This window comes from Pollicipes pollicipes, unplaced genomic scaffold, assembly GCF_011947565.3.
Source record: "Pollicipes pollicipes isolate AB1234 unplaced genomic scaffold, Ppol_2.1 Scaffold_4881;HRSCAF=5763_pilon_pilon_pilon, whole genome shotgun sequence".
NCBI lineage: Eukaryota > Metazoa > Arthropoda > Thecostraca > Pollicipedomorpha > Pollicipedidae > Pollicipes > Pollicipes pollicipes.
The window spans coordinates 6,762,352-6,778,849 of NW_023596576.1; the positions used below are offsets into that span (position 1 = coordinate 6,762,352).

Here is a 16,498-nt window from a genome sequence, read left to right on the forward strand (position 1 = left end):
TCTTCGCAGCCCACGCGATGTATACGCCGCCGCCGGATTATTGAACGCTCGTGACGGCGTCACGGGGTGGGCAGGCGCAACTGAGCAGGCAGCTGTTTTCGTTTGTTTTGTTGAAAGGGGGCGCTCGTGGTTGATGGCAATAAATGACGGACGGGATTTTACTAAGCCAATAAGGTAAAAGGCCTGGCTTAAACTTTAGAAGTACCGCCACTTTGGGAGAGCTTTTGTCCCCTCGAATATTGTTCAAGTCTTCAGCCCCCCAATGGAAAGCCTGGACCACCTGAAACCTTATATGAACTTACGTTAGGAAACTTCAGTTTTGATTTGATATTGTGTGTTGTTTGTTCCTTGCCCAAAGAAATTGAGTGAAATCCCTTAGCAGTCGTTTTCACAACTGCTTACCGCGCGTTACATTTTGAAGCAGCTTAGGTATTTGGGTAAACCAAGCAGGTATATGGATGCTACGAGATGCCTCCGCCCATTGTATTTTGTTTAAAGAACTTGAAAACCTGCGTTGCGTTCTCGTCCATAGACTGTATGTGCCTTATGTTTGATGCGCCGTAAATCCCCATTTGACATATGATTCCTCGAGGCATCCCATTTTTGTCTTGGACTATTTTACGCGAGCTTTTATACGACATATTGATTACGAATATTTCGGGGCTGGACGTCAGCAGTGAGTGGTATCGTGCTGGTTGTTGCGTTAGTCGTAACCTCACCATCGGATCGGGAAATTTCCGAGCAGCGCAGAACTTTGTGGCGAGTGCGTAAAGTGCCGCCATGTTCGGCGCGCTGCGTCCTGCCTTCTGACGTCACCTGGTCTTGATCGTTAAAGCTTACACCTGTCGTGGACTTCACGGCTCTACCCCATCCCTCCACGGGTGGGTAGATGGAAAGGTAGGTATGCTAACAGTCATAATTATTGGTAACGCACATTTGTTTTGACAGTAAAGCCACAATCTGCATGGCGTTCGCTTGTCGTTGGCCGCCAATATTGCGGTATGGAACACGCCCCATTGGTCGGCTATCCAGAGTCGGTATAGACGATAGGCACGATAGCCACGGCCGAGGCCGCCGTGCGCTATTAGAGCTGTCGGTGGGATGTGGCGGGCGACCGATGCGGTACAGATACCGACCGATGCCAGCTTGACTAGTCGACAGCGAGGTGCTGCTTCGATCACGCTCGGGACTGCCTCCAGGCGAGGCTGAAGGTGCATTCACAGCGTACGAGCAATTCTCTGCTCCTTGTGACGTCACGTGGAATATTTGCCGGGCGTGTTCGCAGCTTGGTACGTTTTCTGTTCACACGCTCGTAGTATTCACGACAATAGGTGCTTCTGCAGGACATAGCCATTATTGTATGTACCAAGCGTGTACAATGCTTGCTGACGGGCGTGGGCAACATATGAGAGCTGCAAACTTTGCTGTTTGTTATGCCGGACACGCTCCCTTTTTACACGTCAACCGTTGTATCCGCACAAATTAAGTTGTTAAAGATTGGACCTTTTGCGCGATTCTGTCGTACTTTGTCCTAAGTGATTGATAAAGGTGGCACGTCCGACAAAAATTATACGTGATGTCAGGTAAAATCTTTGCCATCCGTGTTACACGGAATACCCGAAGGAATCTCAGGATTCCTGGGTATGACGTCTTAAACGACGTCGACCGCATATATTCTTTGTCGTCCGAGTGTCTGCGAATTCACCCCGAGGCTCGCCTGAGACTGGTCCTCGAGGCTTCCAGTTTCCAAGGCAACCTTAGGCTTTCCGTGCGTGGTGGAAGAGTGTACTGACAAGTAACTGGGATGTCAGATGAACGACGTATGCAGAATGGCGTTGCGAGCACCAGATATGATGCACTTTACTCCTGGTTGGGATCGAATAGAATCAGAAGGTTTTAGGGGTGGAATGCGAGAAAGTTTTCAAGGTAAATGGCCGCAGGTCAAACAAACTAACTGCAGTCTGCTATACGACGCGCTTTGGTTCAGAACAAGGGCCCCGGTGGCAGGGCGAGACCCGTTTGGAGCCCCGAGTGATGCTCTGTACTTCACCAGGCATCCACCGGGCTTCATAAACGCAGCTAATTTGAACGTGGAGTAGACGTTTACTCCGAAACGGAAGTAAAATAACTAGATGCTCTGGCCCGTCGCAAAATAATCAATGGTGCTCATGCAGGAGCCGGTGCATAGTCATGCTGGAGCAGACCATTGGGCCGGGAATCAACCTGCGGTGAGAGATTATTGTGCTACGGCGCGATGCCAACATATCAAGGGCCAACATATCACATGTCAGCATATGTGAGAAAATCAACGCAACCGCGGTTCGTATAGTAGCTTTGTTGGCATCAAAAACATGAAAACTGTGGTGGGTAAAGCTGACAGGCCGTGATAAATCCCTTTTCGCACACGTCGCGAATTTCACGAGATCGTGTTCTTTTCGTCTGTGGCACGGACGTATATGAAACAAGTCACAAAATGCACGTCCTAGGGTAAGGATAAAGTCAGCCATATCTGGGAGCTTTTGTCGGTGAAGTGCACATTGCCTTGACACGTGGCATGAGAAAGCTCAGAGTATGAACACACGAAACACGGCTTTTTCACTCTTCGAGTAGCGACGCAATATTGAGAATTATAAGATGTCTCTTTTTCAGCGAATCAAAGAGGTGATCATAATAAGTGTGTCAGTCAATCGCCACACAAATCACAAATTCAACACTAAGTTTGTAAAGACCACGCTTATGTAACCTTAGCGATATTTTTGGATTTATTATAGGCAGCTCAACGTCTCGGGCCCAGAGCGACGACATTGTCGTCATGGGAACCACCGCTTATTCCGTTATTGAAATTACTTCAGTCTTGGCATTTAAGGGTTTACTTCTGAAGAAGGATGACAGGTTTATAAAACCCGCGTAGGAAGTAGGAAGTTATGCCGAAGTTACTTCGGCCAGCCGGAAGTAAGTAGTAGCTTCTCTTTATGAAACCGGTTACATGTATGGATTTATGCTTAGTACATCATACCCCATTGTCATATGTCAGTCCTTCAGGGACAAAGGATGCAGTCTGCCTTTCAAGACGCGCGTTCCCTCAAGGAACGCTCGGCCAGCCGAAGACAGCCCGCTGCTGTCAGCGGTGCGTGGTTGGCTCGCCCCGCTCGGAGCCCACCACGCGTTCCCGTTGTCTACCTCGTCACGGAAAAATCGTGCAGAGGCGAGAGATATGGTCGGTGCTTCTCAAATCATTCGTTTAAGCTGGATGCGAACACTGTCACGTGCCGCCCAGTAGGAAGGGTTTGGAAAAGAGCGTTGCTAAACAACAGACTCCCGCACAAACCTGACTGGCGGCTTGGTTGAGCCGGTCTCAGTCTGCCGTGACTGGGGGCAGCACGGAGCTGCTGAGTCGCTTTCAATTACCGTACCATAATTAAGCAAACTCTGACTGGCGCTTGAGCGGACCTGGGGTCGACCCACGGTCGGGTCGCCGACCGCTGGGCCCTGGGTCACCGTAGAGCACGCCGCCGGGCCTCTGACCGGCCCCGGCTCTGGGCTTGTGGCCACTCACCGGCTGCAATCAGCGCCAGGATGACGACGGCGATGGCCAGCGTCCGGTGCGCCATGCTGCCGGAGCGATGTTGGGTGCTGCCAGTGGCAGCTGGACGCCGCGCTGGGGCCACCTGCGACTCCTGGCCAGCCAGTGGCGCCAAATCAGCGCGCGCCGCCCGGCCACTGCGCTGTTTACCTGCCGTAACTAAAACACGGCGCCATATCGACCACGGGGTGCCCCGGGTGCCCACGACCCGACCCGGACCGTGGTCATAACCGATGGGCGGCGTGCCGCCCCTCCGACGCGCCGACACGAACACCGAGCAACGAGGCGACCGATGGCGCCCGCTGCTCGGCCCGGCACCGACGCGGACACCGGCACCGATGTGACGCCTCACGTGGTAGGTCCACGATTTTCTTCCCACTGTCCATTAAAAATACAAGTAAGAAGGTTACCTATGTTTGGCCACAGGATAGTCGGACTCGCTCGCGTTGTGTAAGCAGTGCAGAGTCGCGCCCTGGTGGTGGTCGGACCTCATCTGCCGCTACGTGGTTAACGTCAGCTAATAGACACCGCGGGGCGTTGCCGGGCGACCTCTGATCTCGCGAGAGCGCACTCGAGAACGTTCCATTGCATGTCGCAATGACGGCGGAGATCTGGTACCCGGCTTAACAAGACTGCAGAAACGCCTTATGATGCACAGCTGTTTTGGTTATCTATAAGGTAAATAAGAGGACGAACTAGGTGGGGAATAACAAGGTATCAATAATAAAACAGACTAGTGAGTACCGACAATGAGATAAATCGTACGAGCACCGACGAACAGAAGTGAAAAATGGGATGAACTATGAAGTGAATAACAAGGTATAAGTCATAGTAGTCGTTACAATAGCCCCCCTCCCGAACCAAAGAATGACAACAGACAACAACTATGATTGGTTGGCAGCAGTGCTGTCAGTCAAGCACGCAGCGACTAATGACGCATCGCGAGTAACCTGAATAGACTGAGTGGCGTTTCTTTAACTTCGTGAGCACGCAATGAAACTTGGCCTAACCAACACCCTAATGCTATGATGTAGCAATCCTACATGACCCTAAACATTTAGCATAATCTAAACTGACTTAAAGCAAGTACCAAATGACGCAGAGTACATGGAACGTGTGCTCTGATGCGACATACACATACATACATCAAACACTGGTCGCGCACTCTGGGGCGACATATGCACACGTCAAAGGCATACGTTGCACCGGAAACTAGCCGGCACGCAGTTCTGCAGAACTGAGGGGCGGTTCGCATAGACGTTGCGTTCAGAGCACGACGTGTTCCATACACACGATTATATATACATGCATATATATATATATATATATATATATATATATATATATATATATATATATGTATTATATATATATATATATATATATACATATATGCATGAACGTGAGCGCTCGCGGCGGTATTCGCTTCGCTGCTAACACATCTGGCACGTGACAAATATCAGGGATTTGGGGTGTTAGGTCAGACCTTCAGACCTCTCGTCTCAGGTCGAGCAGATCGTGGCGTGGCACGCGTTTGCGCAAGGGGACGAGCCACGGCGGCTGGAACCTGATGTGCCGGACCACTCGTGCAGAGAGTAGTGGCGCCAACGGTGGTCACCGCAGGTTCAGGCACAGTAGGCTGAGACGCTGCGTGTTCTTCTGCAACGGGAGCCAGAGGTATCTCGTCGGCTGGTGCTGACTGGGGATTGGACACGTCATTGTTCTGAGCGACAGGGGAGTAGGATCGACGGTGGCGTGAGCTTTTGGGCAAGATACAGAATCAGGCCCGTAATGGCTGGGCAAATGTAACGCAAGGCAAAGGTAAAGCAGCCAGCGATGACTAAGTCAGTGCCAATGGCCATCATGTACACACTATATTTGAGAGACGTCAGACTGTGGCTTCACAGAGCGACGGCTTTTGGAAAATCAAAATATTTGGGAGCGGGTAGGCCGTGGACAGTGAGTTCGGGCGGTGTTGAAATATTTGGAGACTTACGACTCGGCGAGGCGTTCCAAGACGAGCACCAGATGGGTACATGCTGGTCGGTGATTAGAATGTTTGCGTGGAACTGCGGTAACTGAAGTTGCGATTCGCCAAAGTAATATGGGGGGGGGGGGGAGGGGCTGGAAAAGTATGTCACCGGAGGGTGAACACTCCGTATCACGTTCTAGTGCACTTGCTCTGTCGCGAATAACATAGCTTGGACTGAACTGGTTTGCGGCGCGAACCATGGTTAGCCCAAAAGATTTGGCAGAAACCGGTAGCCACTGGCCATGTCCAAGATAATATCCTTTCGGATCATGGTTATTGTGGCGCGCCATTGGAGAGCATAATTGATGGATTAATGCCTCTTATTTCCGAAACAGGGATATCAGGCATGACGTAGAAGATTCTATGGAGTATGCAGGTTTATATAGTTGACAGAATGGCAATTTGGTAAGCAGGCATGCTTGGATCTCGCTGTTTTCAGGGATAATTTACTGCTGAAGATTTTCAGACATGAGACATGATGACGTATCCACTGCATATTTCAGTGAAATATCATGCACATCGTGCGGAACGCGATATTTAAAGAATTTTTAGACGTCAAACGCATACGTGATGTGTAGCAACAAGACATAGAAAAGTGGTTGGAAGACAGCGTCTTTCTGTACCCTTTTTGGTCGGATGAAGCGGATGTCTTAACCGAGTCCCTGTCGTGGAAACGGTAGAGCAAGATTCGTAGAAAGCTCTTTTTAAATTGCCCTCAGGATTCTTTGGAAGTTCTTTGTTGGTATGGTTGGTACGGTTCTCCATACCATCAAGTTGGTATGGAGAAGGCCAACTTCTGCCGAAGCTAGTTAATTGTCCAAATTGTTGAGCCGATGATGAGTTTGCTTAGGACTTGAGACAATCCAGGAACGGAATCTGACACGTATTCAATATACGTGTGCGTTGGTTATGACGTCCATTGTCTGACAGGATGGATGATCGCCAACTGCCAGAACATTCTGCAAAAGCCAGAACTTTCTTTATAGCGCAGCATTTTATAGTCTACGCCAGCTGAGAATTTGTACCGGAGCACCGGTCACGACATCACCAATGCCTGTGTCGTCTCTTGATCGAGCGGCGTAAATTCGCGGCCTTTTGTCCTCATGAGGTCATCGTCCGGTAAGGGACTGCTTATATCTTGTCGTTTGTGACCAGCTAGACGGGTCCAGAAGTCATCCTCATGTCGTCGCGCGGGTATTTGCGATCGCGCTACGTAGCCATGTGAGGGCGCAGGATTACTGTCTACTCTGCTCGGTAACGGTGTAGCCGTCTGATCAGTAGTCTGTTCCTCATAGGGTGGTTCTCCGTCATCAATCATTTCCTGGTCCATTTCGGTTGACTCGTCAGTACCCTCGTCATTTACTTGTAGTATAAAAAGCATGTCCTGTTCGCATACGGGTGACAAAGAACCGCCATTGGGGAAAGCTAATATCGCTAATATGGGAGTTTGAACACGAGGCGGTTCTGTCTCAGGGTTTACGCGAATTTTAATGGGGCGTTTCACAGTGTCGTAATTTCTGTTCCAAACGCCATTGATATCATTAATCCGGAGATATTCTGAATGAACTAGTCCAGTTTTATGGGCGCCACGTTTTTGATCACGCAGTTCTCTGCTCTGATTTTGGGTACAATGGGAAAGTAAGACTTCCATGCGCCTTTCGAAGGAAGGCATATTTGAATGCTTCAGGAACTACTAGTTGGGAACGGGTCAAAAGACGTGTTTTAGTACCTTACGCTAAATGGTACAGTACATCATTCTCGTTGTAATATCCCCTGACGTTGTCATCGTCTCCCTCCAGTATTTGTTGAATTATTTTTTAACAAGTGGTCCTCCTTTTGTGCTGTCCTGAACTCAGCGTCTGTCGGGGATATGTAGTACGTTTGGCGTACGGAACATCCTTTGTGTCTGAGAATTTCGATCCTATCAATTTCTGAGGTATCCACCCGTTGATCATGCCAATCTAGTCGTTCACCGTCGGATAATTTTTCCACTTGGGCCGAGTTCGGAGGTCTAAAGGGAAGATATGCGGTAACATTTTAAACACCACTGATGTACTCAATATTGCAGCCGTATTCATTCATCATGATAGCCCATCGTTGTACTCGAGGATTCTGCATTTCGCTTGTGAAAATGTGTTTCGGAGGCTTATAGTTTGCATGGCCTGTAAGCTTGGTTTATAAAACGATAGGGCGATGCTTTTGTAAGCTCTATACGTTAGTGAACGTTTCGTGTTCTATAGTCGGCCATTTTTTGTGCATCCGTGAATTGATGCAATACGTACTGTATCACTCTTGATCCTCTTGTTTTTGCATCAGCGCCGCGCCTTAAGCGTATTGCGAAGCGTCTGTAAATATCAAAAAGGGTGGGGTGACGTCCGGAAAGACCAAGATTGGGGCTTTCATCAACCTAGTCTTGAGAGCATCAAATGCATGTTACGTTTAATCACCCCCCTGAAATCTCGTATTCTTTCTCGTGAGTGTTGCCAAATGTCTCGTAATTTCGCTGAACTGTGGGACGTACTTCCGGTTCCATTCCAATAAATCTGCGGAGCTCTCTAAGGTTTCTAGGTGGCCGCATATTGTTGATGACTTCAACTTTGTTTGGGTCGACGCTAATTCCTTCATTCGGTACTATATGTCCCAAATAATTTAGTATGTCTTTAAGGAACTCGCACTTTGACATTTTGTGGCGAAGGCTCGCGCGTCGTGGTCGGTCAAATACTGTCTCGAGATGTTGCAACTGTTCGTCGAAAGTCGCGCTATGGACGATAATGTCGTTGAAGGAGCCAACTGCAAAGGATTTGATGTCGCTCAAAACGCAGTCATCAGATTTTGAAATGCTGCACGGGAACCAGCCAAACCAAAAACTATGGAGCTGAATAGAAAACGCATTTATGCGTTCCAAAAACAGTTTTTGTTTATCTACCTACTTCATCGAATCTGTTTAATTTAATCTGTTCCTTTTTTGGCAATGCAATCACAGATGATAGGCACGGGGAATTACTTAGGCGAATGATACCTGCTTTCAGCATCTCATCTACATGTTTGTCCAAGATTGCTTTTTGTGTCAGAGAAATTCTTTATGGCTTCTGTCTAGTAGGTGGACTGTTTTGCTTGTTTATTATCATTTCGGCAGCGTGGGTAACTGCTGGTTCCGAGTCTTTCACCACAAAGACGTCTATGTTTTTCTCCAAAAGCTGTTCATAAAGTGGGCGTCATCCTTCTGCAAGGTGCATTAAATTGAGCATTTTCAGCTGGTGGTTTGACTGTGTGGGTATCATCGGTTGTTTTGCTTGTACATGACTGACTTCAACCTGATCTTTTGTTTTGAGATTGGACGCTTTGCCTAGATTTTGACCTTTCCGAAAGTAGAAATGTCCGCCTGTCTCATTCGTGATTGCCCAGGGAAGTGCTTGCTTTCGGACATTTTAACGACTGCATTGAGTAAAAGAATTCCAGGTTCTTATTCAACGTGTTGGGAGGAAGAAAGTTGAGTCAGAATAAGCTGTTCTCCAGCGGTCTTATTTTTGAACGGTGACATTTGATTTTGGCTGATGGTCTAGGTGTAGATTAATGCTTTCTGACAGTCTTACTAAGTTAATTTCCTCTTGACAGTTTTGCCCTTGCTTTAGTGGAAACAATGCTTTACCTATTTTCAGTAGCTGATTATGAAAGTCAAGGAGAGCTCTTCATTGACTGAGAAAGTCCACATCTAAAATCATGTTACCTAGTCCCGTAACGACACAAAAATGAACGATACACCCGGGTTTTACCCAATGTAGTTTGAATTTTTACCATTTTTGTGACTGAAATTCGGTGGCCCGAAACAGATACTTAAGGTACTTTTTCCTGACAAGGTTGTTTTATCAAAGTGTCGTCGCATAACCCTAAATTTTTGTCACTCACCAGCCAAAATCGATCCAAAAGTATCAAAAAGAGTGCAAACCCTGTTTTTGCCTATGCAGACGTGTATAAGGGGATATTTCTTGTCCGCATCTATGTTGCAAATTTCACTTGCCCAACTGGATGGAAGACCTACTTGGTTTCCGACATTCGAACTACTAGAACATTGACAGTTTCCACGAGCTGTAGATTTTTCTCTGCAGGGGGTCTGTGGCTCATTTGACTAGATCGATGTCGATTGGCTCCTCTCTGTCCCGCATTTCTATCTGCCTGTAAAATTTTTCCTCCATGGGTGCGATATCTAAGGCAGAGTTCAGGGTCAAAGGCTGTTGGCCGAGCATTTACCCTCACTGGGGTAATGCTGTCGTCGCTATTGTAAGGCACTGACCACTTCCCTCACTGGGGTAATGCTGTCGTCGCTATTGTAAGGCACTGCCCACTTCCCCCACTGGGGTAATGCTGTCGTCGCTATTGTAAGGCACTGGCTACCTCCCTCACCGGGGTAATGCTGTCGTCGCTATTGTAAGGCACTGACCACTTCCCTCACTGGGGTAATGCTGTCGTCGCTATTGTAAGGCACTGGCTACCTCCCTCACCGGGGTAATGCTGTCGTCGCTATTGTAAGGCACTGCCCACTTCCCCCACTGGGGTAATGCTGTCGTCGCTATTGTAAGGCACTGGCTACCTCCCTCACCGGGGTAATGCTGTCGTCGCTATTGTAAGGCGCTGACCACTTCCCCCACTGGGGTAATGCTGTCGTCGCTATTGTAAGGCACTGGCTACCTCCCTCACCGGGGTAATGCTGTCGTCGCTATTGTAAGGCACTGCCCACTTCCCCCACTGGGGTAATGCTGTCGTCGCTATTGTAAGGCACTGACCACTTCCCTCACTGGGGTAATGCTGTCGTCGCTATTGTAAGGCACTGACCACTTCCCTCACCGGGGTAATGCTGTCGTCGCTATTGTAAGGCACTGACCACTTCCCCCACTGGGGTAATGCTGTCGTCGCTATTGTAAGGCACTGACCACTTCCCTCACTGGGGTAGTGCTGTCGTCGCTATTGTAAGGCACTGGCTACCTCCCTCACCGGGGTAATGCTGTCGTCGCTATTGTAAGGCACTGGCCACTTCCCTCACTGGGGTAGTGCTGTCGTCGCTATTGTAAGGCACTGGCTACCTCCCTCACCGGGGTAGTGCTGTCGTCGCTATTGTAAGGCACTGGCCACTTCCCTCACCGGGGTAATGCTGTCGTCGCTATTGTAAGGCACTGGCCACTTCCCTCACTGGGGTAATGCTGTCGTCGCTATTGTAAGGCACTGGCAACTTCCCTCGCTGGGGTAGTGCTGTCGTCGCTATTGTAAGGCACTGGCTACCTCCCTCACCGGGGTAATGCTGTCGTCGCTATTGTAAGGCGCTGACCACTTCCCTCACTGGGGTAATGCTGTCGTCGCTATTGTAAGGCACTGGCAACTTCCCTCGCTGGGGTAGTGCTGTCGTCGCTATTGTAAGGCACTGGCAACTTCCCTCGCTGGGGTAGTGCTGTCGGCGCTATCGTAAGGCGCTGACCAATTCCGTCACTGGGGTAATGCTGTCGTCGCTATTGTAAGGCACTGACCACTTCCCTCACTGGGGTAATGCTGTCGTCGCTATTGTAAGGCACTGACCACTTCCCTCACTGGGGTAGTGCTGTCGTCGCTATTGTAAGGCACTGACCACTTCCCTCACTGGGGTAATGCTGTCGTCGCCATTGTAAGGCGCCCGGCGCCGCGCTCACTAGCTTAAGCTGGGGTCGATTTGATGTCCCGATGAGGTGAATAAAACAAATCGCATAGTGCTGGCTTCCCGTCACTCGCTTAGCGTGAGTAGTCCCTCGTGCCTGCTGTCGAACTGCCACAGGCCAGCAAACGCCGAGGCATAGGCACACGTGTTCGGGGGCGGGGGATGGGCTCTAGTGCGCATCCAGCGGACGCGTGGGCATGCATTCAAATGCGGTGCTCATGTCGAACTTCCTCACTTGGCAAACGTGTGCGCGTAGCGATCGAGTTCACATTCGCAGGATACATTGCTGCCGTGGTGCGCCCGATGCGTGGGTGGCACCGGTGCGCGTGCTCATGTGGTGCGCTGTATCGCTCTCGCGTAGTCGTTCCTCCAGCCGCTCAATGCCTGCCGGCAGCGGGCAGCGGTCAATGCGTTAAGCGCCCTGAGTGAGCAGCCAGCGAAAGCACCGCACTTCAAACGTGCATGCGGGGCCGGAACCCCGTGGCCGGGTGCTAACGCCGCCGGCGGCGCCTGGCGGGAGCGTGACGTCATGGGGTGTGTGTGACGCTGGCCGCTGCGTGGCTGCCGTCGCCCGGCACGACGGTCCGCTACGGCGATGGCAGGCGCGCGCTCGGGCTGCGGGCGCTGATCTCTTGCCGCTGCACAAAATGGTCGGGCCGGGCGCCACCCGGAGGCCCTGCAGTCCTGCCCGCGGCCACTCGGGTACCCACGGGCATGGGGTTCCACGCGGGCTGTGGAGGAAGCGGCGTGGCGGTCGGTACAGAGCCACGAATCTACCCCCGAAGTCGGGCTGAAGCCGGGCATCGGAACATTGTGGGGCTATGACCGCGCCAAGCACTGAATGGAGGAACTGTACTCTGCAGCTCCCACCTCCATGGGGCACAGCCTACATGACGGGGCCTTCTGGGCACCGCGTGATGCCAACGCGGTAGCATTAGCACTACTCTGCCATCAGCCCGCCAGCATCGTGCTGCCAGCGCGGCTTTGTGCGTCCCAGGCCGACCCGAGTATGACCCCACACCATCCCATGGCATGGCAGGTAGCCCCTACCTGGCGCCCACTTTGTGCCTGAATGTATGCGTGGGAAGGGTCTCGGTAGAAAACGGTATTTGTACAGTGTCCGGTAGTAATTTCGCGACTGGTGACATGCGGTTCATTTGGACCAGCAATAATGAAAGCACCAGCTCATTGCGTATTAACCATTGTACCAAGTGCATTCATTGGTAGGATCGTTTACGTGTCGTTAGAGAAGCACGTGACGTTGCACATGCTTCTGTTTTTTATCCCAAAATTCAACCTCTTCTCTTTGCGCACAGAAAATGTCAGAGGTTACAGGAGAGGTACAGCCTTGCAGCCATATCTTCCGACGTTATCTTGCGTGGTTTGAGAGGTACAAGGCCGTTTCAAAGGCCGTTTTTGCATGCTGCCAGTCAGGGGTAAAAAGCCGTAGCGCCATCAGGTGATTTGTTCAGCAAAAGCATTTTTAGGTTCCGGCGAATTAAACATGCTGTTATGTTAAGAAAAATGTATTTGGACTTGCTGGGATTTACCAAAAAGGTAAGCTGTCATAGAAGGTACATGTCCGGCAGGCGGACCGGATACGTCTGGCATGACGATGCCTGATGACCCCAAAACACCTGGCAGCTGGCCCGTGACCACGTTACATACTATTGAGATGGGGGGGGGGGGGGGGAGGGGGAGGCGAACGCGAACGTCACGACATGTTACGTTGGGGAGAGGCATGGTCAAACTGGAAAAACGCAGGACGTATATGAATGGCCCCGCTGTGCCACTTCGTATGTTTTTCTTTCGAAAGTTGTGATAAATGACGTAATGATCGTGGCATCACTGACGTTACGGAGCGCTATCAACCGACGCTTAATACTTAATGGTCTTAGATGTCCTTGGAAGCAAATAAGTCATACCAGAGTACAGATTATTCCTGGTGGTTTTGATAAGACTGAAAGATCTCTCATTCGATACCACGCCTCACGGACCAAAGAAGGGTTTCGCCATAACGTTCATAACGTAAGTGGCCGAATGAAGACAGTTATTGGAGCCTATTTGTAAAATCTCCAGACTCCACGGAGATCACTTTTTTGGGCACTTAGTGTGTTTTTGGACCTTGCGATGAGCTCACCGGACATTTCCAGCAAGTCAAAAGTATGTTTTTGGTAACGACTTAATCTATTGTTCGTGGCATATTTGTCTACGTATATCGCGTTGACATCTCCTGCTTGGATTCCGGCATTGTGTTAGTCTGTATGATTATTGGTCGCAACTTCGTTCGGACATTCATAATTTCCGGACAAATCATTCATTTTCTCTTGAAATATGCAAGCTTTTCAAACACGTTTGTTTGATTCGCGCTATGGATATATTGTGTTCGATTTGTACAAAAGCCGGCCGTCCGGCTGAGAGGCGGCGTATCAGGTCCGCCGATGGACGAGGGCAGGGCGGCAAGAGCATGGCCTCCAGTCTGCCACCACGGCACTACCGCAGGACGCGGCCACTGCAGGAACATCGCCGACACAGAGACCTCGGCGCAGACGACATCACACTATGAGGCGCCGCCGGGGTCACTGGTGCACTCAGCAGGCGCCGTCGGCACGCTGCGCATGCGCCTTTGGTCGCCGTCCGCAGCCTGCGCATATGGTGATTCGCAGGCCACATGGAGCCAGTATCGAGGAAGCCAGTCTGGAAGAGTTGTGGTCGGGCGGCTGGCGAGCCACAGTGTTGGCCGCTGGGTCCGCGTCCAGAGCCGCCGGAGCTCCGGCGGGGCCGCGGGGTCCGTGGCCGGCGGCGGTGGCTCCTCCGGCGGCCGGGCCGACGCCTGCCTCTTGTCGGCGCCAGCTGTAGACGGCGTCTGGCCCTTCTCACCTGGGCGCTGTCGGTCGGGTGGCGGCCGCTCACCTGGGCGCTGTCGGTCGGGAAAACGAGCTCCGGGCGGAGCACGGTGGAGGTCCGGCGGTGCGCCGGCTCGCGCCCCGCGCTAGACAGTAGCCGCCGCTCGACGATCCGCCGCCGGCCGGCACGTCCGGTCTCTGCACTAAAGCGCCGGCGTTCCGCTGTCGGCATCACTCCACTCCGCGGCTGCAGGCCGGGCTGATATGATACCAGGAGCAGGGCGAGCGCGGGCGTCTCCGTCCGCTCGTGGCGGCGGGCTGGACGTGACGACAGGGCGGTTGTCGTCCCCGTTGATGCCTCTGACGGCCCTCCCGTCACCGGGTCAGCTGACCCGGTGGAGGCAAACATGCAGTTGGCACACGCATACAGCCAACACTTAACAAAAATATGTGCGTGAGAGCAGGGCTACGTCCTCCGTCCAACGATGACACCCATGTGTGACAGCACACTCCAGCGAATACTGCTGAGCGCTGCGGGCGGCGGCCGCGTGGCGGCGCTAGTGTAGTCGGAGCAGGGCGGCGACCAGCGGCACGAACAGGACGAACGGCGCCGGCCGAATGACGAGTGCGGAGTTGCAGAAGTCGCCCTTGCATACGCATAGCACCTGGCCCTTCTTGGTCTGCTTGGAGCACGAGGATTTGTGACTGCCGAAACAGCTGCGCATCTCATTGCCATGCTCGTCTGAAACCCCACGGAACGATGTCAGAACGGACAGGCGTCAGACGAACGGCTGGAGGGCGGCGGCCGACCGGCGGTCAGCATGCAGTCGGCGTGCGGCGCTGCCCGTCTGCGTCGCCTCGCCACGCTGGTGCGGGCCGCAGCGGCGGCCGAGCGCGCGCGCGGCCCAAAGCGGACAATGGGCCGCGTCTGCACCCGGCGCTAATTGGCGGCAGTGAGGGTGGCGCCGGCCGGGCGCAGGCGCCGACCGCCAGCGAGCTGCGCTGGGCCCAGCTGATTAGAGCCCGCCGGCCGGGTCGCTGGTCGGTCAGCGCCGCGCTCGAGCGGGGCGGGTCTGGCGTCAGGGGCTCGGCCACCGCCGCCAGACCTCACCATCGGCGCCGACTGCTGCTGACGCGCTGGCGCTCCGACAGCGGCCCCTCATATCTGTCCGGCGGCGCTCCGACACGGGCCGGTCTGGCGCCTGCCGTCGGCCGCGCATCGCTGACGTGGCAGGAGCGGGAGGAGCGAGCAGGTGATCACATGAGATGCGGCGCACTCGTTACAGCAGCGGTATGTCATTTGCCACTTCACTCATCATTCCCTTCCTGTAACGGCGGGTAATGGTTATTTGGGCGTTTGGGCGTGGCGTGGAGGAGGAGCGCTAAAACCGTTTGCTGCTAAATTGGGGGGAGGGGGAGGGGTCAGGTTGTAGGCTGCTGGCACTAGAACTGATTGGTAACCCAAACCATTTACTGATACTGAGGGGGTGAGCGGCCATGTTCCAGTTCAGGTAGAGCTGGTGGCGGCGGGGTCCGCCAGAGGGTGTCCCGAGACTCGGCGCCCCGCTGGCGACGGCCACCGGCCGCGCTCCGGCCGGTGACGGTACCCAGAGCAGCTCTCCCGCCCCTTTCCCGCGCTGAGATCATAAGTCATGCATATACAAACATAGAGGCGCGCTGAGTGTGACCTGTCCAACGCCGCCGCTGCGCACCCAGCACGGCCGTTTCCGGTGACACTCGCCCCCGTGTGCGCTCCGGACAGCCGTGTGTATTGACACTCGTCGCTCGGGGCGTGAGCCCTGGGGGGCCATGTCGATTTACGTTCGCTCGGGATGCAAGCTCCGGACGGCCAGGTCAATTGACCCTCGCCCGGGATGTAAGCTCCGGACGGCCGTGTCGATTTACGTTCGCTCGGGATGCAAGCTCCGGACGGCCAGGTCAATTGACCCTCGCCCGGGATGTAAGCTCCGGACGGCCGTGTCGATTTACGCTCGCCCGGGATGACTCAGAGCGATCGCAGCGAGGTGCGTCATATCCGGCTGTCAGCCACGCACGGCCTTCAGGCGCGTTCCATTCCGTCTGGCCGCTGCGGTGGGCGCCGTAACGTCGCCGCAGGCGGTATGTCCAACCGCCATTTGCCGGCCGGCCGGCGAGTCACGCGGAAGGTGACGTCAGCAATGACGTCAGCCGGCTGCGGCAACCACAACGAGGCCGGGCTGGTAACGACCGACGGTTGCCGGCGCGAAGCGGCGATCGCCGCGCCCGAGACTGCGGCAGCGCCACGCGGCGCCGCCGATAATGCAGATATCTCCCAGTTAAGTGTCACCACAAGCTTCCGCACGCGTCCGGCGAAGGGA

General features: G+C 53.0%; 1 protein-coding gene across 2 annotated transcripts in view; it reads right to left on the reverse strand.

The window, feature by feature from the left end:
- LOC119101699 (uncharacterized) overlaps window positions 1–16,498 on the reverse strand; it is a 38,410-nt gene that overhangs the window by 16,183 nt on the left and 5,729 nt on the right. Inside the window, exon 3 of one of the 2 annotated variants that reach the window (XM_037225113.1) lies at window positions 13,656–14,883. The exons of the other annotated variant lie outside the window; for it this stretch is intronic. Coding sequence (XP_037081008.1) covers window positions 14,699–14,883 — 185 coding nt within the window. The 3' untranslated portion in view covers window positions 13,656–14,698. Of the gene's footprint in view, window positions 1–13,655; window positions 14,884–16,498 lie in introns of those variants that run through there. 2 annotated transcript variants of the gene reach the window in all.